Source organism: Poecile atricapillus, chromosome 4 (genome assembly GCF_030490865.1).
Source record: "Poecile atricapillus isolate bPoeAtr1 chromosome 4, bPoeAtr1.hap1, whole genome shotgun sequence".
NCBI lineage: Eukaryota > Metazoa > Chordata > Aves > Passeriformes > Paridae > Poecile > Poecile atricapillus.
The window spans coordinates 44,858,310-44,882,051 of record NC_081252.1 but is presented as its reverse complement, the minus strand read 5'-3'; the positions used below and the strand labels follow the sequence as shown (position 1 = coordinate 44,882,051).

Genomic DNA, 23,742 nt, shown 5'->3' with positions numbered 1-23,742 from the left:
GCAGCTGAAGGGCTGGAAGGACTGTTTAATGCAATAAACTATTACATTAAAAATAAGACCTTGAGAGGGAAATCTCCTTATTAGTATTTCTGTCTACATGAACCAGAGTCATGTGCAAAGTCAAAGCACTGCACTGCATAGCTGAATCAAACACAGGCAACATAAACAGCGTGATATCAAGTGAGCAAGGTTGCTTTAAGAAACCAGAAGGACGCTGCATCCTGACGCTTACTGATTGTCGGGCTGAGGGAAAGCTAAAGCAGCAGATAAAGTTGATGCATTTGTTGTAAACTTTCCAGCATTCAAGCTTTATTTGTCAGAGTTTGATACTCCCCTCTGTGGGTGGAGAAGCCGAGGGACTGGCTGACGTCACCCAAAGAGTAGGGATAAAGTGCAGTGCCCACAGCTTTGGAATGAGTAAAACTTCTTAGGAGGTATAAAAGGTCGGCTGCCCTGTCTGGCAGGTGCTCTGCTGACAGCAACCTTCCTCCTATAGCTCAACTCCTCACACGGACCCAAGGGAAAAAAGAACATTAACCAAGGAAAATCTGTCCACAATGCCACAAAACGTTATTCTCCAAGGACCGTCACCCTGGGGATTCAGGCTCTCAGGAGGAATAGATTTTAACCAACCCTTAATCATAACCAGGGTATGTACTTTTTACATTTCCTTTCTATTTATTTCATTTAATAGTTGCTGTAGATTTTTGTCTTTTACTTTTCTGGAGTTCAGAGATGCAGACAAAGCTGTGAGTAGATTAAAAAGTAGCTGCCAGTTCTGAGGAGAGCCAGCTGAATACTAAGAGTTTTTACAAGTTTTGTGTGACATGTTTCTGTGATTGGTCTAAGAAACTTTAACTGCACTTCTACTGACGTCTTAAAATTAAATTCAAGTGCATTGGCAGCAGAAAAACTCTGGCATGATTTCCCAGGCTTTCAAAATTAACATTTAAACCTACTAAAAGCAAGACCTCACTTTTGTGCTTTCCACAGCTAGCCTCTCTGATCACTGGGGGAGAAGACTGCTTGGCAGCAGCTCCTCATGCCTGGGAGTTTGTGCTCTGCTGATTAATCTGACCTATTTAATTAAACCAAGTTCTGTTTATTGCCAGAAAAGATAACAATACCTGTTTTTACATCTTTAAAAGTTTTCACTTCCATGAATGTTAAATGAGTGAGTTATTAGAAAGTTATCCAGTCCTGCATATGAAAGAGATCGTTATTTGGTGAGCTTTGCCATATTTAGAAACTAAAAGCTTACCTTAACCCCCCCTCAATAAATGGCAAGAATTTGAGCCTTCATTCTTTTTCATGGATTTTGAGATATTAGCTGCAATTTAAAAAACCAGTGGCTCAATCAATGTAGCATACAACACACTGTCAGCTGCCCTGCATCTACAGATGCAGATCTGCTCAAAAGGCAGGATGCATATTTTGAGAATTTCCATTTTGAATTGTGTTCGGTGCACACCAGGCTAGAATTCATTCTCCTTATATTTCTGCTGCTTTTCAGGATCTTAGACACACCAAGTATGTGCTTCATGAACCTCCAAATTGGTTTTTTGTTTCATTTTTCCTTTTTTGTTTAAAAAAAAAAATCCCTACACTATGACTCACTATATACACTATGCCTGGTATTGAGTAAACGTCAAAAGCCTTGAAGGATGGATACCACTAGTGATGTCTTGCAGTAAATATGGTTCCAAACAAGAATCAGTAGAAAGTTTAAGGGCCATCTTTTCACTTCTTGACTCATAAAAATTAACTTAGTCATTCATTCAAGATTTATAAAAGCATAAAAAATTTTATGTATTTTAAATAGAAGTAAATCAAAATGCTGTTATTTGACTAAATGTAGTTACATAACAAATTCTCACAGAATATAGCAAAGCCTTTGGAGAAACAGGAGAGAGAAACACTGAATTAAAAAAATCTCTGGATGTTTTGAGGCCTTCATTGCCTTTTATGGTCCTCTAAAAGAAAAATAGTTTCCATTATCTCTAATGAAAAGTATTTTAGCGGTGTCTGGTTTGTATTTTCTTTGTGTTTAGATTAAGAGCAATGAAGTTTAAAACTGCAATAACAAAGGATGTTACTATAAATATAACTTTCTAAAGAATAAATTACTTTGCAGTTGACTCATACCTACCAAATGCCTCACAAGACATAAGCCTTTGGTTTCTGGCATATTACAGAAATGCCCAAAATCACATTTCGAGTATTACAATGAAATATATATATATATATATATACACACACATACATATAGGAAAAAAGGTAACATTTACTTAGTTGAGGCTTAAGATTATTAACACTAAATTTGTTTAAAGTTAATATTTTTGTTGCTACTGCATAAATTTAGAAGAGTCCCTCAATATGTATTCATGCAATATCCCTTAAGAAATAGAGAACATTTCAAAAGATTCACCAGTCTTGCTTCTTGGGGCCTAGGTGTTCCTTTTGTAAAAGTTATCATAAGCAGCCCATTCATACTAGGCTTAACTGTCCTGACAAGAAAAAAACTAAACAATAAATAGAAATTATTTGTAAATATATTCTGAGTAAAATAACTGGACAGGTGTCAAGATTGGTTGGCTATATCCTTGTTCAACAAGAGACAGCTTTTATAAGGACTTTTCAAAAGAGACAGATGACATAAGAGATCATCATCCACCTGTCTAAAGAACAGATGTCACTTCAAAAGCTCATGTGAAAATTGTTCTTTTTTCAAGCAAATGCAAAAATTACAGACCATAATCACTGAGAGAGAGGAAGGACAGGAGGGGAATAAAAATCAATACATTCAAGTTCTATTACAGTCAGAAACAACAAATTAACTACAAAGACTGAAAACATTAAAATCCTTGGAACTTTGCATAGATGGAAATAAATTGCATTAATGGAATTGATTACAGGAACAATTAAAACTTGTGCAGTTTGGAGAGAATGGTAAAGCATTAGCAACTCTAGATTTACGTTCTATTTTTATAGAACTTTACCAATCACAAGCAAGTATTCATATCAACTCAATTTTATGTTTAGCCACTCTGTCTGCAAACATTCACAGCTTTCTTCAGAAAACACAGGGCCTGAAATATTTATGATTGTGCAACATGATAAGGTTTTCAAGTCTATTATCAGATGCAGAGAGGTTTTCTTCAAAGTTTCATTGGAGACATTTGACCCTCATGTGGTTAAATAGTTGGTCTGTAACAACATCTGAATGATCAACACGTATTTTTGTATTTATCCAAATCCAAGATACCCAGGATACAGGAGTAACAGGCTTATCATGCAGACATGGCCTGAAGAGCAAGGCAAAAATTTTCCCAAAGCAACACTAGAATCTACCTCATGAAACCAGGGTGAGAAAGCAACAAACACTACAGTCAGAACACAATTCTAAGTGTCCACAATACACAGTTAATGTGTCACTAGTAAGTCCTTAAGAAATAGTACCACTGATATTATTGAGGTACCCACAATATCAACATCTTACCCATGATATCTTGCACTGCACAATGTGGCCCCTTTCTATAAAGCACAGTCTGCAGGGCAGGTGCCTGTTTTGCACCCTAGCAGGACTGGGCATGTAGAGCTCAGCATCCCCATCAAGGTGTTAAGGCCCAAGAGACACATCTCAGAAGCTTGGCAATGATCACTTCAACCAAGGAAGAGGAAATATAGACCCCTGTGTCTTTCCCTCCTCGTTCCCACCAAATGATGGTAACCCCATTCAAACATCTAAGTGGTATCACTGCAGCTGCTGATGACTTACAAAAGCCAAGGGATTTAGCAGCAACACGGAGCAGGGCATTCTCTGCTAGCAGTACAGCTGTAGGGGAATGTACTGTGCTGGGCAGATATGCTGCTTTATAAGGCAGGATCATTATCTCAGGGCTTTGCTGCAGTATGTCACAGGTACAGCAGATGATTTGTTGTGACGTGCAAAAAACATAATCTGCAAAGTAACCTCCGTAAGGGTTATACAAGCTAACTTACTCTTGAGAGGGAACCAAGAATGGTTGGTTTGCCCAGTTAGGTATTAAAGCACCAACAGTCACATTGGAATACGAGGAATTCTGCTGCAGTTTGTCATTGCAGACATATTCACAACATGCTAAGCCAAATCAGGAGCAATTCTACCTTGAAGGGAGAAGAATAATCACACCTCTAACCCCCATCTTATTATAGTGGTGTAAGTGGTCTCAGTGTTGATCACTTACACTTGCAGCTGTTGAAGTTTGAGAAGCAGACAATTTTAGAAATTTCAGACTTAGAATTGATAAACTTTCTCAATTCATATTCAAACAGATTATTCAGGCACTTGAACACTTTGTTAAACTCACAGTACCCTAGTCCATTTTTTTAAAGAGTGAGGGTGTAAAAGCCTGCAGCTGGCCACAAGCACCTCTTTGGAAAGTTTGCCTGACTTGATAATAACACATGCATTGTAGTTTGTTACAGTGATATCAAAAATAAGGGTACACATGGGAATGTAGAAAAAGAGCTCACCAAACAATCTCTCTGATCATTCAGACTCACCTAATGGAGATGGAAGGAGGAGAGAGCAACACCTCTTCACTGATTTTTGCCATTATTTCAATACTAATATAGTGCAACTCATTAAAAATAATTTCTGTTTGGCTTTTATGTTGACAGTAGTGTCCCCTTCAGAGACAAGTCTGCCAGCTTTACCAAAGCTAGAAATGCTGGAAGTACATTGGGCAGCTTACTCTCTTCCTTTGCTGGAAAACTGAAACGCCAGAGCTGAATAATGTCTCCACAGCATGTTTTCCAGTCAAGATAAGATGTGCTTTTGCTGAACAGAACTCACAGTGTTTGTGAACAGCAAAACCCACAGTGAGAAAAAAATCTCTCCAATAGCTTTTTTATTCAATATATGCCACAGATAAAAGAACTGCTTTTGGAAATAAGACTATATTGACATTTTTTTCCTTCACACTGGGATTATTTTACTTACAAATAGGCAGCTAATGTTACTTTGCATGACTCAGCTTGTCCCTTCTGCTGTTCAAGAGCTGAATTTCAGAAGCTTATGGGCTACATGCATCAATTTCATGTCACTGTCTAGGTAATCAAGAGTTGCCTAAAATGGCAATACACATGTAAGGGACATAAATCCCACTCAGTGACCTAAGACCTGTGGTGTATATGGTATGTGTGTTGTGGTGGCAGGAGAAGTCACCTCTTGCAAATAGAGGCCTGCAATCCTAGAACAAGCTTCAGTAACATCTAAGGTCATGGCCTCTATACAGTAGTTGTTTTAAAGCAAAAATTTTTTGCATTTCAATTATTTTCACAACCATAGAGAAGTTTGTCAACAAGAAAAAAAAAAAGAAAAAGCAAGCATATAAAGATAAGCTTAGGGCTATTTTCTGTGAATGTCACAGATGGTGGTATATGTACACAAGGTATGAATTGCACCATACAGAGCACCATGAAGGAACAGGGCCACTGTTACTCAAATACCATGGGACTTAAACCTAAGCACTTTAAGGAGTTCAGCAACACCGTTTCTTGACAGTTCTTTTCTTCAGAAAAGCAGAAGTGCTGTTTGTTCTTCTGATGCGGTTTTTTTTCAAGCAAATTATATATATAATGGCAGTGGAGAAAGAAGATTTAAAGATGAGTTACAGTAATTACAGAAATCAGAGTGGAAACTAATGCAGAAATGTGAAGATAATTTCTATCTAATTTGGAGTTATGATGAATAAAACATTCATATAGTTTCCTGAAAATAGAACTACAGAACTTTTGGCAAAATACTTCCCCCATCCAACAGCAAATCGGGGAATGTGATGAAGTTCATTGTCTCTATCAATTTCGGGCATGCAGTTTTCGGGTGATTAAGCAGTTACATTTTGGTCTTTTCAGATTACACCTGGAAGCAAGGCTTCAGCTGCCAACCTGTGCCCTGGTGACGTTATTGTAGCTATTGATGGTCTAGGCACAGAGAACATGACACATAATGATGCCCAGGAGAGAATTAAAGCAGCTACACATCAGCTTTGTTTGAAAATAGAGAGGTACGTGTACATGTCTGCCTACTGCTGAAAGAAGATACTACTTAATCAACAGTAAAATTATTATATGGTGTAACTATTTGAAATAGTTTGAGGAAGTTCCCAAGATCCTTAAAATTACAAGCAACCAGACCTCCCTCTTAAGCTCCAGGTCAAGCAAGACTCTCCAGAACTCATCTTTATAGGCACAAAAAGAACAGCTTCCCTCAGGTTATTCACACTGTAATTCTGCCAACTGCACAAACCCTCTGTTTACTGTCAGTAAGCAAGCAGTTCTTCATGTTTTGGGGAAATAATAAAATCCTCATCTAGTGTCAGTTGTTCAGTGACCTCTCTGCTCCAACACTCTCTCAGCCACAGGTGCCTATCACTGCCTCCTCCTAATCACACATAAAGCCACTACTATATCATCCCAGTTAGGGAAAACAACATCATGTCACTTTCATAAGGGGCGACAAAGGAGTGAGTGTAAAGCCAATCAATCTCTTTGGTCACAACATATTAAGCCTTACAAAAGATTTTCAAAGCAATGTTCAAAATAAAACTGAGAAACACCGTCTTACCTAAACTGCAGTAATCCAGAAACTTCTGTGTTCACTTCTCTCTACTAGAACCAGGAAAAGAAACAACTTGCAGCTTCACATCTCCAGCTGAGTTTGCTCAGCCTGTAATCAGAATCACTTGGCACACTCTTTTAAGCTGTCTCCAAAACTAAGACAGGGCTGATTAACCTGAGGCTCTCAAGGAGGCACAGCTCTTTATTGCAGCTGACCACAATATTTCTTTTGAAATACAGAAGTGTTTCTCTTTTTTTAAGGAATATTGTTGAATGACTAGAGCACACACCATAGTTTAAAATTCCTTCTGTTAACTCAAGGTTCCGCTAAAGATTGATATATGCTATTTAACAACTATCTTGGGGAGCCAATTTCAAGATGTTATAAATGTATATATAAAAAGTAGCACCAGATTAATATTTAAAATTACTTTTATGCTACTTTAAAATTAGCTGCCACATTTCCCTTTGTCAATGAAAACAGAACTGTATCTGATATTTTGTGTTTGTTACTTCTGCGTACGTGACTGAAAGAATCATGTGTGCAACTTCAATTTCCCCTTGCACATACTTTGCATACTTAGGTTGCACTTCAGCATTGAAAAGTAGGCTTGACATGGAAATTATGGTCTTTAAAGAAAAATAAATTGATGTTTAGGATGATTACTAATATACTCAATTATTCGTATAAAATATTCTGAGGACCCAACATTCATTCTAGCAACCATTAAAAAAATAAAACTAAAAAGTTTGATCAGCTCAGGTCAGAAAGGCAATAATTTCCCTTTCCTTTTGTGTTTGGTAATTATTAAGAACCTATTCCTTATTGTTAATAGGATACACAATTTTTTAAAATGTAAATACATTTTATACATATCAGTTAAATATCATTAACATATTTTTATGTCAAAACACTAAAAAAGCATAGGAAAAACCTACAGATTTACAAGCTGCATTATATTTTATGGGAACATACACAACTCTGTAGGAATTCAAATTGTTTAAATTCTGCCTTTCTTTCTTTCTTTCTAGGGCAGGAACTAAGTTATGGTCCCCACAAGTTTCAGACGATGGCAGAGCACATCCCTTCAAGATAAATTTGGAAGCTGAACCTCAGGTATGAACTGTGCAAAGTTACCTAACCATTTCCATTTGCCTTTTTAAACACCAAATAATCTCTCTTGTGGTCATTAAAATTAATTAACTAGAACTTCATCCATAATTGGCCAGTTTAAGCTCATGTGAACCACCATGATTATGACATTCAGGAACACCATTTTATCTGACTCAATGTTTTTGATTTTTCAGCTATAACTGAAACAAAACATTAAGAAGCTATAACAAATTCTCATTTTTCTTTAAGAGTCCACATATCCACATAGTTCTATTATGGAAATAAAATATGTTCTCTTATTCTGATACAGTTTAAGTTGCTTTAAGTCTTCTAGAGATTCTTCGTCTTATGAGGAAGTTCTTCAATCAGGAATAAATATCAAGTACTTAAGTGATGAACTCATCAGATCACAGAACTCATCTGGATGTAGTCAGTTAAACAGAGTGATCCATAAAAGCTGGATTACCTCCATACATTTTTATACTATGCCACAGAACTGAAGTTTACATACTCACACAAGATCCATGTACTTGGTCAATAAGCAAATCACTCACCCCTTCTGACTAGGAAAGTCTTGATCATTGTATATGGCCAAAGCAAATCCAATCAATCGACAGCTATCTCTCTTTTCAAACTCAAAAAAGGAAAAAGCTACTATGGGTCAAAGTCTTTATATTGCTAACAGTGAATTAGCTAGGTACTGCTTACAACTATTTCTCTATCAACTTTATAACTTTATTTCTTTGTCATTCCTCTTTAACCTACATAAACATTTGATATTATCTCAAGAGCAGTGAGGGAAGAATATTCTGCTGATCCTGGAAGACCAGGTTCAAAGCAAATATGTCAAAGTATTTATTATATGATATCCAACGGAAAAAAAAAAAAAGTCTAGATTCCATTTCAATAAACCCTGTGCACTAAGTATTTCCACTAATTCTGTTTTCACGGAGATGCTCCCCAACATGAATACAGCACTTCAGTGTTACATTTCTCTCTCTTCTTTCTGATCTAAGACTTGCATTAAGTGCTTGCTATATTATTTCTGATGGAGCAAACTCCATCAGAAATAATATAGCCTCTTCAGCAGCAGGAATACTATAGTGAAGAAAAAAAGGTATTTTAAATGCATATTCTTGTGGAAGAGCTAGGATACACATTAAATGACTAGCAATGGAACAATTTCACTAAAAAAACTATAGAGAAAGCCATGCAGGCATGCATTACACAAGAGTAATCCCTCTGTGTGAACGCTGCATTCCTAAAAAGGACGGTTCCTTAAAAATAGATTACAAGAATTCACTAAGTGCTATTTGGCAGACTATTGAAAAGCAGTCTCCACTGGGCAATCAGAAAAAACTGTTTCTCCTAGATTAAACGGCCAGTCTTTTCATTTAATGTATCTCTTTTTCGTTCCTAGGAAGTTCAGGAGTACTGAGTATATTTAATAAATAGTAGGAACCATAAAAGTAGAAATGCTTGCAAACAAATGTACTAAACCGTTCCTGGAATGTTTTACGTTTTAGATTAAATTCTTCCACATGAGGATCTATCTCTTCCTGAGGAATAAAAAATAAATATAGCCTATTTTTCTACAATTGCTGGGATTTGAAATTAAATTTTACAGCTTATTTTGTCACAATATGAGATGCAGAAGCATATATACCAGTAGAAAAAACAGTAAGAAGTTTCTTAAATCTCAGATGACAAATTTTTGCACAACTACTACCTGTGCTGTCCAAGTTTTATGAGTGTTTGCTGAATTCTAACAATAAATACAGGGACTGAAGCCAGGATGAATGGAGAAAAATGCAAAAGCAGAAATTGTTACTTCAAATGTAAAACTCTTTTACTCAGAAGTATTGCATACATTTACTGGTGTGCAGAAATGGAAGACCACTGAGTTCTAATAACCAAAATTACCCAAAAGGTCATAGATTTTATGAATGTATCAGATTTTTTCATTCTCATCAAATTTCTATATTCACTAAGAAAGTTAAGAGAAGTCAGTTATTTAAAATTAGAAGCCAACTAATTAACAATAACAAATGACAATATACACAATCTCCTTAATAAGTACCTAATTCAAATCTGTAAGCCAATAAAAGATAGTTACAAATTAATGGAAACCCTGTTTTAAATTGTTCAGCAATGTGGCTAAATTATTTGGCCAAAGAATGATTACTTTAGCTTCAATGAATGAAAATTATTCTACAGATGCATGGAGATGGCTATGTGAAACCTGATAAACAATTAAATACTCTGCCTACGTACAGCTATGGAACAAGGAACCTTCACACTGTAGCAAACTTCTGAGTCAGAAGTTCTTGAGAATCTCCCAAGAGCCATTTGGAGACCGATACAGGCAATTGTTGGAGCACAATGAAAGCTCTCATTATTTGTAAATCTGGGAAGAGGAAACTGAGGCAACAATTCTAATTTACAGCAATAAGTGGATGACTGAGAGTCACTCTTGAAAGCTACACATTCCCCCACAAAAAACAGTTTTGATACACACTGATTTTGATAGTCTGGAGCAACCTATAGTGTGATGGATAAATAGTAGGAAAGAGCAGACCACTTGAAGAATTACTAATACAATCACATTGTATTCTGAATAAAAGCAATTTAGAACATAAGGTTCTCAACAATTATAAGTAGAAAGAAAAAAAAATCTAAATGGCAAATTGTATCATAAAATTATTTTTAAAATGCCTTCTTCTATATTGTAAGTGTAAAAGAATACGATGACTCATAAATGTTTTCTGTTACAATCCTTTAAACCTCATTGGAAATAATTTTCATTACCACAATTTCTTGAATTGTTTTTATTTGAACTTCTCTTTCTTACTTCTATCTTTGTCTTTGAACATTTTGTTCAGTCAAACTAGACTTTTGGCCATGAAGGAGATCATACATTCCTGGGAGATTTATTACGCATGTAGATAAGTATAAAAATCTAAGAAAAACATATCCCGTTGTTCTAAGAAGTTTATAGTCTATTACCATTTATAATCAATTTTTGAAACAATATAATTGTCCTGGGCTAGTTTTGAAGACCTACCCATCTTTATAACACCATTCAAACATAAAGATCTTAGTCACATGATACCTCCAAAATGTACACATATGTATTCTGTAACAGCGATTACCCCAAGGAATGCCATTATATGGGCTGTGATGGATAAATTTCTACAGGCTTTTGGTGCTACATTATTTCTATTCCTGATATCTGTATCAATGCAAACATGTAGCTAGCCCTGGAAAAAAAACCCAAACCTGTCAATTGGAAAAAAATAATTAAAAATTAAGTACTGTAATTCTCCCATATTCCTAATTAGAAATTTCAACAACTTCCAGTTCTCATTTAGCTTTTGAACTAAAAGAGGACTTTTCACACATTCAATGATATCAAATAAACACAAGAGCTGGACTGTTTTTGCTGCTGTATGTTCTGTCACTGACATTTTATATTAATAGATGAGTTATAAAGAAAGCAGAATTTAAGTCTCACTAACTGCAAATATTTGTTTCACAACTGTTCCATTGTAAACATGCTGCTATGGTGCCACATCTTCTGTTCATTTCTCTATGAGAAATGAAATATGGGGATGAAATTACAATGTTCTCAGTTGGTTTTGTTCGTTTTGTATCATATATGGATTTGAATCAATTTTAAATACTTTGACATTAATATCTTTCATTAAGTAGCCATGATCCTAAACTATTAGATTATTTCCATTTACTAATACATTTTGTTAACTGCAACTCCATTCTATCAGACAGAAAGAAGGAATTGCAAGTAAAACCTTTGTGCTCATTTATCTGATTACTGCTTTCAGTAGTCTCTTAAAGTGCAATGCTGCTACACATTTTCATTTAATAAAACTGCTTTTTACTGTTTACATTTTCTGTTTGCATATTCTATATATCCATGACTTTTCTTTAGTCTGATCCTAAACATATTTTGGAAACTGCTGTTTAACAATTATACTCAAAACCAAACCCAAACTGGAGAACTGGACAAGATTTCTAGGAAAATTGAAGTGTTAATGACCTGTGCCGTCTTAACACTGCAAGCTCAAGTCTCTAAGGAAAAGACCAATCCAGGTTGTAGAAACCTATTTGTTAGAAATAAAAGCTATTTATTCCATATGGATGGAAGCTGAAATGCTCTCACAGCACTGTTTCCAAAGAGTGCCACATGTCATCAGGACAAGGTGATGGACTGCAGCAGTTAATGTTCTTCACCCACTAGGGTAAAAGGAAAAAAACCCTTGGCAAATGACAACATCATTTTTTTCAAAGTCTCTATTTCTGAGGCTTAGGAGTAATAAATACACAGAATAGAAATAACTGAATTTTCATGCAGTCAGAAGTCTTCATCATTCCTGGCCAACCCCCACATAAGGACATTTTAAGGTATCTGAAAGATCATCAGAGATTTTATTTCCAGACCTTATCCATTTGAATTCCACAAACTGAGGAAATTATCTTGGCCAATGACAAAAAAAGGAAAAAGTATGTCAGAATACAGGCACACAGGCAGAATGATTTCAGATTTACCCATTTCTGGGTTTTACTTATTTATGATGATTTCACATTAAATTATAGAGCAGTAAAATTTTTGATACACAGATATGCTTTAAAAATTAAATACATTCCGAAGAATGTCCTCGATCTGAAGTATGTTCAAGATTTAATTTCAGTTAAAAGAAGCATTAAAAATTATGTGTTTTCTAGGTAAGACACAACAAAATCATACTTTTGGAAGTCCCTCTATCAGTATGTGATGAAAATTAAGAAGCTAGAGATCAGTACTAAAGCAAAGAAATTAAGATAAGCATACATTAAATGTTTTAAAAGCATAATGTAAACAGTGTCAAATCTAGTGACGAATATGAAAGGTCACTTGAATATTCATCCCTACCATTTCTTCTAAGCCTTCTGCTTGCCTGGACATGGGAAATTAATGTGTATGGCTCAAGCAATATATACAAAATTCATGGAAAAATATAATATGCTTGTACCAGTTAAAAAATAACAGAGTTGCAAAAGTAAAAATGCAGTTATTAACAATACTGGTGTTGTCAGATTTACTCATTGCTAGCTTTGGTGTGCATTGTAGCTCTGTGTGTTTTGTCTGCCTATCACGTACAGGAATTCAAGCCTATTGGTACAGCTCACAACAGAAGGGCCCAGCCTTTTGTTGCAGCAGCAAATATTGATGACAAAAGACAGGTAGTGAGCTCCTCCTATAATTCTCCAATTGGGCTTTATTCATCTGGCAATATTCAAGATGCGCTTCATGGACAACTGAGGGGTCTCATTCCTAACTCATCGCAAAAGTGAGTATTAGAATTTACTTATGATATGTGGTCATTTGTGGTATACCATTATCTGTTCTGGTTTTAACTTAAAAGTCCAGCTCTTGCTGTTTTTTTTCTGAGAATCCGGAGATTATACATTATTCAAAAAAAGGGTGCTCAAGGAAACTTTTTTTTCCAACACCAAATATTATCTATTCAGCTTTCTAATAGCACTGCTGCAGGTAGCTAAAATTTGCCCTCTGTGTTGGGCTGCAACACTACCCTCACACCTTTTCTCCTGTAACTTCACTTTACTCTGAATGCTTCTGAACACTACAGTGATTGTATTTTGAACACCAGGAATGAACAAACTAAACATGGTTACTTCATGGTTAAAATTTGTAAACATTTTTAGCTATGTTTAAACTAAAAAGCATTATGGATAAATAAGCATTTGTAGGCCAAAGAAATCTATTTATCTCTTTTTTCTTTACAGGATATCAACTACTTTGAACACAAGCATAATATTCGGCCCAAACCTTTCATAATCTCAGGCCGAAGCAGGTTATAAACTTTGAGTGCTGTGCTGGACTTGATGCATGGTGTTATTCTTTTAATGGACAGATACTCACCACTGACATTAATTAAGCATTATGAAGCATTTCAAATTTACTTATAGTACTAGACAGCCTAATGCTGAAATTAAAAGCAAACAAACAAAAATAATTAAATGGTTCACTTTCAGAGCTCAGGCTTCAAATTCAAATTTCTCTTTACAAAAGAAAGCAGATCTACACTCCCATCTGTTATCCTGATCAGAGTCTGATTTAACTGCAGCCATGATCCAGTTTACAGAGCAGTACCAGATATTGTACACTTACAGATCTTTGGCACTGTGAACTTCTTCTGACCAAATGCAGTGTCATTTGTTAATGTTGTAGATAAAAGATAGCCACATAGTAAATATATATTACATTTAAATAAAAAATACCCTACATATAAATAAAAGATAGCTAAAGATAGAGAGTTATAAGCTAGGCCATTCAGAGATTTCAAATTTGCATTTCAGCAGATCTCTTTCCAGAGGTCAATCTACTGCTGTGCTAAAAGTAGGAAAACTGATGCCACAGATTTGTGAAGTTCCAATGCAGAAAATCATATATATTCACATCCACCATTTTAGTGTAATAAATCTCTGTCTTAACTGCTAGTGGAATTCCTTACTACTGCTTTTTTTATTACAAAAACAATGCAAACTCCATGGCTAAAAACACAAGGAAGCTCAAAAGAGCCTGAGGGATGAAACACATTGTGATGTGATCCTTTATCCTTTCTAGCAGCAGCAGTCTGTGGGACCACTAGGTACCACACAAAGCTGGCTTCGGGACCACCAGGTACCATTTCATAAGTACCTATTACAACTGTGAAGTGTCAAAAGTCTAATTTCACAATTCAGAAATAAAAATTACACAGTATTTTCCATGAAATTGTTGAAGTAAATGGCCATTTACCAGCATGATGAAGAAAATAAACTGCAAAAACCATCCTGACAGGAATGCAACAAGTTTAAGAACTTCAGTTGGGCAAGGTCTGTCTGGAGCTCTAGCACTGGGGAGGTCTGCACTTGCAAACTGCAGAATCTCTGACACAGGGTGTTACATCTACAAAACCTTGGTTGTCACAGTTTCTCTACTACTTTTTCATCAGTTTGACTTAATCCATTGCTAAAGACAGAAAAAAAACCCTACGACCTCAGCTCTAAATATCCCTTTAGGACAGACAGCAGAGGCTAAACAGGACTGACTACAAAAGGACATGATTGTGGACTGTGGGTTTGAGCTAATGGATTGGACATTGGACAGAATTTTGGACTTTACTCTGGTGAAACTAACTGGAAATTGTATTTAATATATAACTAAAAGGTATTTATTTTTTACCTATGATTTATCCTGTTTAGATTATTTTGGCTTGACATAGCAAGAGTGAGAGTTGTGCTTTTTATAGTCTTTTCCTGCTACATCCTATTTACTAACAGTATTAGCATTGACTTATTCTACTGCAGAATCTAAAGGTGGCATTATTTCTTCTAAAAGAAAATTCACACAAATATTTATGTTGCCCTGTATTAATATGTTGGCTGGCTCATGCTTGGAGATGATGCATAACTCTATTTGCATTAAGGCTTGCCTACCATTTCAGGAATGTTTTTGTTTGACATGTCTTTGATTTAAAAAAATGTATATTTCCATTTAAAACTTTGAGAAAGTGGTCCTGCACAAATTCTGCTTTGAATCAAAGGGAGAATTTTGGGTTTTCTAGCTCCAGAGTAGCTACTGGGCAGAGTTCTGTACTATCAAACTGAGAAACAGAGCATTGTCCCAGGTTTACAGAGGATTGTTTCTTGGAAAGAACTACCCAAAACCCTGATACCAGGCTGGAGGACAGAGATGAAGCATTTATTGTCTCACAGCTGAGAATATCACATAAATGGTAATCAATGACTGTAGAAAGATTTGGTTATGGGCTGTTACACAGCAACATCAAAGAAATATCCCATAACAAAGAAAGCCTCTGAGATACTATGCAGACAAGATTGAAGCATTCAAACTAGTGATACTGAGAAAGAGTTCAGGTCTAATGTTCACATTCTTTTGCTAATCTTTTTCCAGGTATGTTAAATTGATATACAGTAACTTCAGTAATGTCAAGCAACACTAATATTTTTTAAAAGTGTATGTCTTATTTTTTAGATATAAATTATATGTAAAGTCTACTTCAAACGCAGTGAAATTAATTCTCTGAATATGTATCCATTGTTCTTGTGAAGGACCACTTTACATTCTATTGGAAACACTGTAATTTAGAAAAGCAAAAGTAAGCCTGGATATATTAGTAACTTTTCTTCTTTGCAATGATCAACAAATATTTTTTTTTAAAAATTGTTAAACTAGCTTTAAAAGATTCATAAATATCTTACTCTAGAATTTAAGGAACTCTAGGAAATGTCACATTCATTATTGCACACTGCTTCAGAGTAGTTTTTCAGCAGTGTGGTGAGATGATTGTGAGGTACAGAACTGGAATGATGTCTCTAGGATTCTTCCAGTGCTGCAGGTGTTTATTCCGTCTCTGACATGGACAAATCCCATAAACTTTGCCTGCTACCCTTTTTATAGATTATAGGAATTACTCACTTAGCACAAAGATTTTTAGGGTGGCCTAATTATTCCTCAATAAAACCTATCATTAAAAATATAAAATAATGTTTTATACTATGTTTAATCTATCTAAGGATTTTCACTATCTTTAAAGAAAACATATGCCAGAATTTTAAGGACTGCTTTATAGCTGGCATTGATACTTTATATAGGAAAACTATCACCAATGACTACACACACTTTTGCTTTTCTCTACTTTCTGTACTTCTGCTTTTCGGAGCTTGTTCCATTTATGCTTTTCAGCCCTGTTAACATCACCATATCCCTGTGCTTTTGTCTCTGTTCTCCATAATCCAATGCCCACTGCACCCTTTCGTGCACTCTGGCCATGAACACAGTGGATGCAGCACTCCTTCGGGGCTGGACTGTGGCAGTGGGCGCAGTACCCCCTCTTCAATTAGCACGGTCAGCTCCATCTGCCCCACCGAGCTGAAAGCTGTGTCTAAGATAGCCCCTAACGTTCCCCTGGAAATGGAGCTTCCCGGTGTCAAGATCGTGCACGCTCAGTTTAACACACCTATGCAGTTGTACTCAGATGACAATATCATGGAAACACTGCAAGGCCAAGTTTCTACAGCTCTGGGGGAAACACCTGTCATAAGGTAATTGGAGCAGGATCTATAATATTTATGAGTACACAAATTTAAAATATACCAAAAAATAGTATCACACTGTTTCTATGAAAAAGGGGAAAAGGGTTAGACAGAAACCAAGTAATTTAAAACCATTCAATATTTTCACTAAATATTATTAATTTCTGTGTTTTAACCCAAAGTATGAAAGAAATCCTTCAGAACATACAAATAAATATTTCATAGGTAATAATTTTAGGATTGCAACTAATAAATAAAAAACCTATGATACTACCTGGACCATTACTTAACTGACCGTCCTAAACCAAGACTCTGATTCCCTCCAAAATTTAAAACTTCTTACTGCTATTATATTTATCTAATAATGATTTAATAATTTCCTCTTATTAATAATTCATAAAATTATAATAAATAAAATTTATTTCCTCTGCTGAAATTCAGGTGATGAAGATTAGGAAATATTGTAGATGGTCATAGTGTTCTGGATACTTAACTCCCACTCTAGACAACTCATTCAGAACAACAATCTCTCATACAAAAAGAGGCAGAATTTACAGTAGGCCTACAAATCCATGTATGACTTATGAATTTATTCAGTGCACGACTAAAGTCAAGTAGGAAACTTATGTATATGGACAATAAAAAGTTTTAAAATACTCTCTTTTTTTTCAGGAGACAATTCACCATTTAGGTTGCTTTAGCTTTACCTTTGCATAATAGTAACCTATTTTCCTGTTTGACAACAGTACTTAAGTTAATAATTCATAATATTTATGGTGTAAACTACAGCTAATTACTAATATTTTAAATAAGCAATAGTCACTAGCACCAATGAGCCTTCTTCAGCACCTTGCAATTTGGCTGCTACTGACAGTAAAAAAATGTATTTATATAAAAGTATTTAGGTTCATCCTCTCTGATGAAAACTGTAGTTCATGAAGTCTTTTCAGAGTGAAGCCACTCTATTGCTTGAATATTTATTTTCAATCAGAAAAATTAAAGAACATAAAAGAAAAATTTGCCACTTCATTATTGTGAAATAATGGATTAAGCCCAAAGTAATCAGATTTCACATTGCTTGTGACATTGCCACTTTGAGAACCCACTCTATGCAGGTTTGAAATGACTCTTGCTGTGGGACAGTTTTCACTATGTATGCACTACGAGATGTTAAGATGACACATTTGTGTCTGGGGTTTTTTTGCCTTCTGTAGGTAATTGCATTATCACTCATTTTATATTTAGATATATTTTAGTAAAGAGGAGAGAATTCAAGGTTTTTATTAAATATTGCCAAGAATTGTAAAAACCACACTACTTCCATTCATTAAAAGGTTCTGACAGGACAAGAAACTGGTAGTTTTTTCACCAGCTTAAAGATGCCTCAAAGAAATCTACTGATTGATGAAGATCAAAAAGTCAGCCACAAAAAATAAGCAACAAGGGTCACTGTCCAACTTCTGCTGCTCTTACTGGGACATTTGGAAGCTTGGATAGTACCCTGAGAAAGAAACCAAACCATTTAATGCCAACCCCAGTCTAATTCTTTGTGGACAGTAGGAAGCCAGTTGCAACAGGAAATTTAAACTGGATATTTGTGCGTGTAGCTGTAAGATAACAGACTTCATCAAAGTAAATCTGGATGTTTCTGATTACCCCCAGTAAGTGTATCAAATTTACAAATGCCACATATTCAATCAAACTTCTGTCAGTGTATATAGTTATCTACTCTTCCTCTCGACTACTTAGGATGCCATTTATCATGAACCATTTAAAATATTCAGCAGAGTTTAAAATGCCATTAAATATTTTTAGTAAAATCTTTGCCTCACAAGTAATTTGAGATTCAAGCATAAACTGCTGTTTAGACAATAAATTACTTTATATTTTTAGCATAACATTGCCATTGCAAAAGAAAGCCTTATCTAATTTGTATTAAATTAAGAAATAGAACTTCTATTTTTCAGTATTCACCTTACAATGTTTCCTATTTTGCAATACTTATTTCACTCCTTTTTTTTAATCTCTGTAAGTTTAGTAAATAACAATTATTTTAGGCAAATAATCACTATATTACCTAGTGATCAAGCTAACTTAGAAATCATATTTGTCCAAAAGATTTGACTTGTTAGGTTTTGGCTGACCTTATGTAAAGGCATGAGCTCTGACTTTAACAACATTCTTGAGAGCAGCTGCTGCAAAAAGGGGACTTCTGGATACCACAGAAAAGAGCACCTCGTAATAACAGCAGATGATTACTGGAATGAAACTACTTTGAGATTAAATGGCCTTTTCTCAAATGCCAGTAGAGCCAAAGCAGTAATTATGGAAATATGTGAATGAGTTTCTAGATTTATGTTTGTAACAATTGCATTCATTTAATTTTTTTCAGCACTTTTTAGATCAAAATGAGACTATGTAAAGCAATGCTACCTGGAAGGAAGATTCTCCATAGTAGCAGGAACACATTGTCTTTATGTTTGTTTCCTGAATCATACTCTATGCCTGGTAGAGATACTGCTTTAGAGTTATGTTTGATAAAGTGTTTTTATCTGCTCTTCCTCCCTTTAATACAGTGACCCATCTCCCAACTCAGTGTCTCAGTCTGACGTGTACAAGATGCTGCACGCCAACCAGGAGGAGCCCAGTCAGCCGCGCCAGTCTGGCTCCTTTAAGGTGCTCCAGAATTTAGTCTCCGAGGAAGGTGGTTAAAAACAACATATTCTACCTGTTCAAATAATTTTAAAATGTTTGTGGGAGGGGGGACTCCATGAAGAAAATAAGAAAGATTAGAGATATAAAAATTTCTGGAAGCCCAAATCATTCCAGACCCTATAGCTACCACGCCAGTCTCCTGCCATTTCACCTCCTTGCTTGTATAGCAAGCAGTCTCCTCTGTGAATACAATGCAAGTGTTGATGACATTTTCTAGAATCTCTTCTCAGATTTTAAGTACTTTAATATCCAAAGTTGACTTTAACTGAACGATAAAATTTTATCTGTGAGAATTTTTGGGACAAGGTGCTTATATTCATAACACCAAGAAAGAAAACACTCTCTTCCACATCCAGGAAAAGAGGAATTTAAACCAACTCCCCTCAAAGCCTATTTCCTCTTCATTCTAAATAAAAACTGAGAAGAAAATCTAATTTACAGTCTTATTTCCTTCAAATGAAGAAGTTTCAAAAATAAAATCATTAAAGGCTGCAAGTTTGTTATATTTACAATAAGCATAAAGAGCAAAATACAACCAAAATTAACCTAAAAGGTAATATTTTAAATGTTAATGTTTATATATCAATATTTACTAGAGAAGGAATAAAGACATCTAATTGTCTGCATATATATCATTGTGGGATTTTACTTAGCATTTTCTCATATTTTGCTATTATTTTGTATTCATATCACGTTACTAATCTTTCCAATTAGTTGTATGGTTAGTTATGTAAATAAGAAGCTTTCTGACAGTAGGATTGATTATGTTATGTTTCTATGTTAAATCTCAATCCTCCTGCCTCTCTGCCATATCCAAGACCTACTCTCAGAGAATTAGGTGATGTCCATGAGGCAGAGAGCACTGCACATGCAATCTTTTTTGTACTTGCTTTTGGCTATAGCTTACACAATATTTCTCCTGATTCCAAAGATTTGGAATCTGGCCTACCAAACTTTTCTAGTGAAACTGCATTGTTTGTTCATGTAAGTGAAAGCCTGTAAATAGATCCAGAAGTGTATGTACAGTACAGAAAGTACAGAAGACTGCAGAAAAGTACTTAACTGCACCAGATGTTTTTATATTAGCCCGTACATAACAAGATTGTTTTGTTTCTCAGATGGGCGCCCTGTGGGAACAAGAAGCGTGAAAGCGCCTGTAACGAAGATACCTACTGCCATGCCTGGTGTCCAGAAAGTGCCACTGTGTGACAAATGTGGGAGTGGAATTCTGTAAGTTGTTTCTTTTCTGTTTTAAAAATCCCCAGCTCAAGCACACATCATCCCCAAACACCCCTGCAAACTACAGAAGTGTGTTCCCATAATGCTTCTAGAGAACAAGATATAAATATATATTGTTCTAAATGTCAAGTTATAACTTGTACCTTCAACAATTTCAATATAGATTACATAAGTTTTGACAAAGGACCACTGAGGTTTTAATTGAGATTTCTGAGGACCTTCTGCAAGTCAACCATTAAGAAGTACCTAATGAAACCAGCAGTTATCCATGCTGTACTGTGTCAGGCTGTGAATTCTCAAAAATTTCTTGTTAATGCAAAACATCCTTCTCCCAGTTCCAGTGGGAGTATCCAGAAGGCTCTGTAGAATTATTTTAAAACTATCAGATTTCTACCTGATTGACATCAATAAGTTCAGCAAAGAACACATATAGTGACATACCGAGAAAACACAGACACAAAGAAAAAAGAATGTGGTTTTGAAAGCCATTTTGCCACCCTTTTGATAGGTTAGTTTGTGCTTTCTGTCTTGTAACCCAACTAACATGTTTCTACAAAATTCGTTTTCCAGTGCTCATGAATTATGTGATCAACTCTACTGCATTTTATGTCACCTACTCAAACTTAGCATCCAACGTTAAATTATATAGTAGTTTCTAAAACCAAGATCAACAACTGTAAAGCCTTAAAATAAATAACCAGAACATACTTTGTATCATAGAATCATAGAATGGTTTGAGTTGGGAGGAACGTTAAGATCGTCTAGTTCCAACCCTCCTGCCATGAGTTGGCACACCTAATACACCAGGTTGCTGCAGTTTCCTTTCTCATTTTAAATTCATATGAACTAATTTGGGCTTTTTCTTTTCATTGTTTCCATAAAGAGGGACGGTGGTGAAGGCACGTGATAAATACCGGCATCCAGAATGCTTCGTGTGCTCTGACTGCGATCTCAACCTGAAACAAAAAGGCTATTTCTTTGTGGAGGGCCAGCTGTACTGTGAAGCTCATGCACGCGCCCGCATGAGGCCACCGGAGGGGTACGAAACAGTTACGGTTTACCCAAAATGCTAGTCTTAGGCTAACACACAAACATATGCATGCACACAAAGAGCCTTTACCAGCTTAGAACTGCAGTACAAGTGTCAGGACTTCTGCCTAAACCCAAAGTAGCAGCTTTTAAACCTTTCCCTGTGGGATTCTGGGAGAGGTGGAAGTCCTTATTAGCCAGCAATAGCACACTACACCAGCAAAATTCTGCTAAAATACTGTTTTTAAAACTGTCAATATAACTCAGAGAAGTATAAACTAACACAGCTCTCCTGGAATACAAAAAGTAAAACAGCTGAGGTATTACATGAATGCTACAGCATTATGTTCATATATATATATATTTATAATATACATAAGTGCTGTAACCAAGACATTATTTTTAACATAAATTAAGTATTTGTGCAAACACCAACACCATCAAAGTCTTACAGGCTGGGCCACAATAAATGTAGAAACTTGACAGATCATTAGAAAAGCAGCTATTTTACATGTTTAGTACAAAACAAGCAGTTGATCATGTCTGCTATTATTCAACTAGCATTAATGTACACCCCAAACATGTTTTGCTTACTTTGCTCTGAATTTGGGGTTATATTGCCTTAATTTTCTGATGCAGAAACTGTGATAAAAAAATAAATGTCAAGTCACACAATAAAATGGTTAGTATAATAAAGACTGGTTAGTATGAAGCAAAGCAAAAGTTCTGCGTTGTCATAATGATTTTGAAATTATATCAACTTCCACGTCTCTTTGCAAAAGATTGTTCTGAGGGATGCACACACATAACTTGTTGGGTTTTTTTGTAAAAAGAACCTCACACTCTAATAAGAATTCATTTTGAATTGAGAATGAAAGCAAATTTTAAACCTTTTCTGCAGAAAATGATACTGGATATTTGTATCTCTGCCACTCAATTTCCATAATAGAAACAATGGGGAAATATCATCACAATATATTGCTGGTAAATTAAAGCTTGGACAGCTTTAAAAATAAATGTTAATTAAAATATGCAAAGGCAAGGTCTTTTATCAAAAAGCCTAGTGAAGTTCTAAGGAATAAAAAAAAGAAGCTGAATTGTAATCAATTTCTGAAACTTGTCAAGGGCTACATTGCTTTCTGGTAGGTGTCAGCTACATAAATACACCTAACAGGCAAACCATACTTAGCACTTTTAGAAAATACCAAAACAAGTCATAAATTCTTTATTGGGGTGTTTTGAACCCATTTGAAAGTAGAAAAATCTACAAGATTTTATATCAAGTCCACAACACTAGCAAAAAAAAAAATAACAACCCAGTGACAAACAATCTTACATACTTTTCCCATTCTATAATGTAACAAGCCTACTATGCAAGTAGAATATGGAATCAAAATAAATTATACATACTTTAAATTTACTTTTTAAAATTCACAAGTCCTGAAGATTGAAATACAATGTCCACATACTCAAAGACTTTTCAAAATGTCTTAAAGTATTATTTCAGAACTCAAAAGCTTTAAAAATGTGTCACTTCATTTCTTACATTTCCATATCAAAAGCAGCGATTAAAAGAAAAGTGTTGCACCCTTTTCAAGGTTAGTTCCTGAATCAATTTTGGGCACAAAATATAATTCTGCTCCTCACGTATTATGGAGGAAATCTGTAGTATTAATATTTTTCCATTGATAAAGCCCATAAATCTGAAAATCCTTCTGAAAATAAGAGTGTGCATAATGTCTATTTTTACAAACTTAAAATGTCATTATGTTTGTTTAATGTTTATGTCTTTGTGGAGTAACTAAAAGCAAAAATAAATCTACTACATATGTTAAATATTCTGTGTTTCTTTTCATCTGGTATGGAAAATGAGCAAGTGTGAGTGTCAAGTGACTTGACAATAACAGAGGTTTGGATTTCAG

The 23,742-nt window shown here is 35.2% G+C and overlaps 1 protein-coding gene across 3 annotated transcripts; it reads left to right on the top strand.

The window, feature by feature from the left end:
- Nucleotides 1-384: 384 nt before the first annotated feature.
- PDLIM3 (PDZ and LIM domain 3) lies at nucleotides 385-22,938 on the top strand. Of its 3 annotated transcripts, XM_058837708.1 has the most exons (8): nucleotides 395-650; nucleotides 5,899-6,050; nucleotides 7,636-7,720; nucleotides 13,523-13,590; nucleotides 16,583-16,846; nucleotides 19,414-19,541; nucleotides 20,671-20,782; nucleotides 21,675-22,938. In XM_058837708.1, the coding sequence occupies exons 1-8, from the start codon at nucleotides 558-560 to the stop codon at nucleotides 21,862-21,864; spliced, it is 1,092 nt and encodes a 363-aa protein (XP_058693691.1). In that variant the 5' UTR covers nucleotides 395-557; the 3' UTR covers nucleotides 21,865-22,938. The 3 variants fall into 3 exon arrangements, with proteins under 3 accessions (XP_058693692.1, XP_058693691.1, XP_058693693.1); XM_058837709.1 differs by lacking the exons at nucleotides 13,523-13,590; nucleotides 16,583-16,846 and adding an exon at nucleotides 12,878-13,065 and having other exon boundaries at nucleotides 385-650; XM_058837710.1 differs by lacking the exon at nucleotides 16,583-16,846.
- The last annotated feature ends 804 nt before the right edge of the window (nucleotides 22,939-23,742 follow it).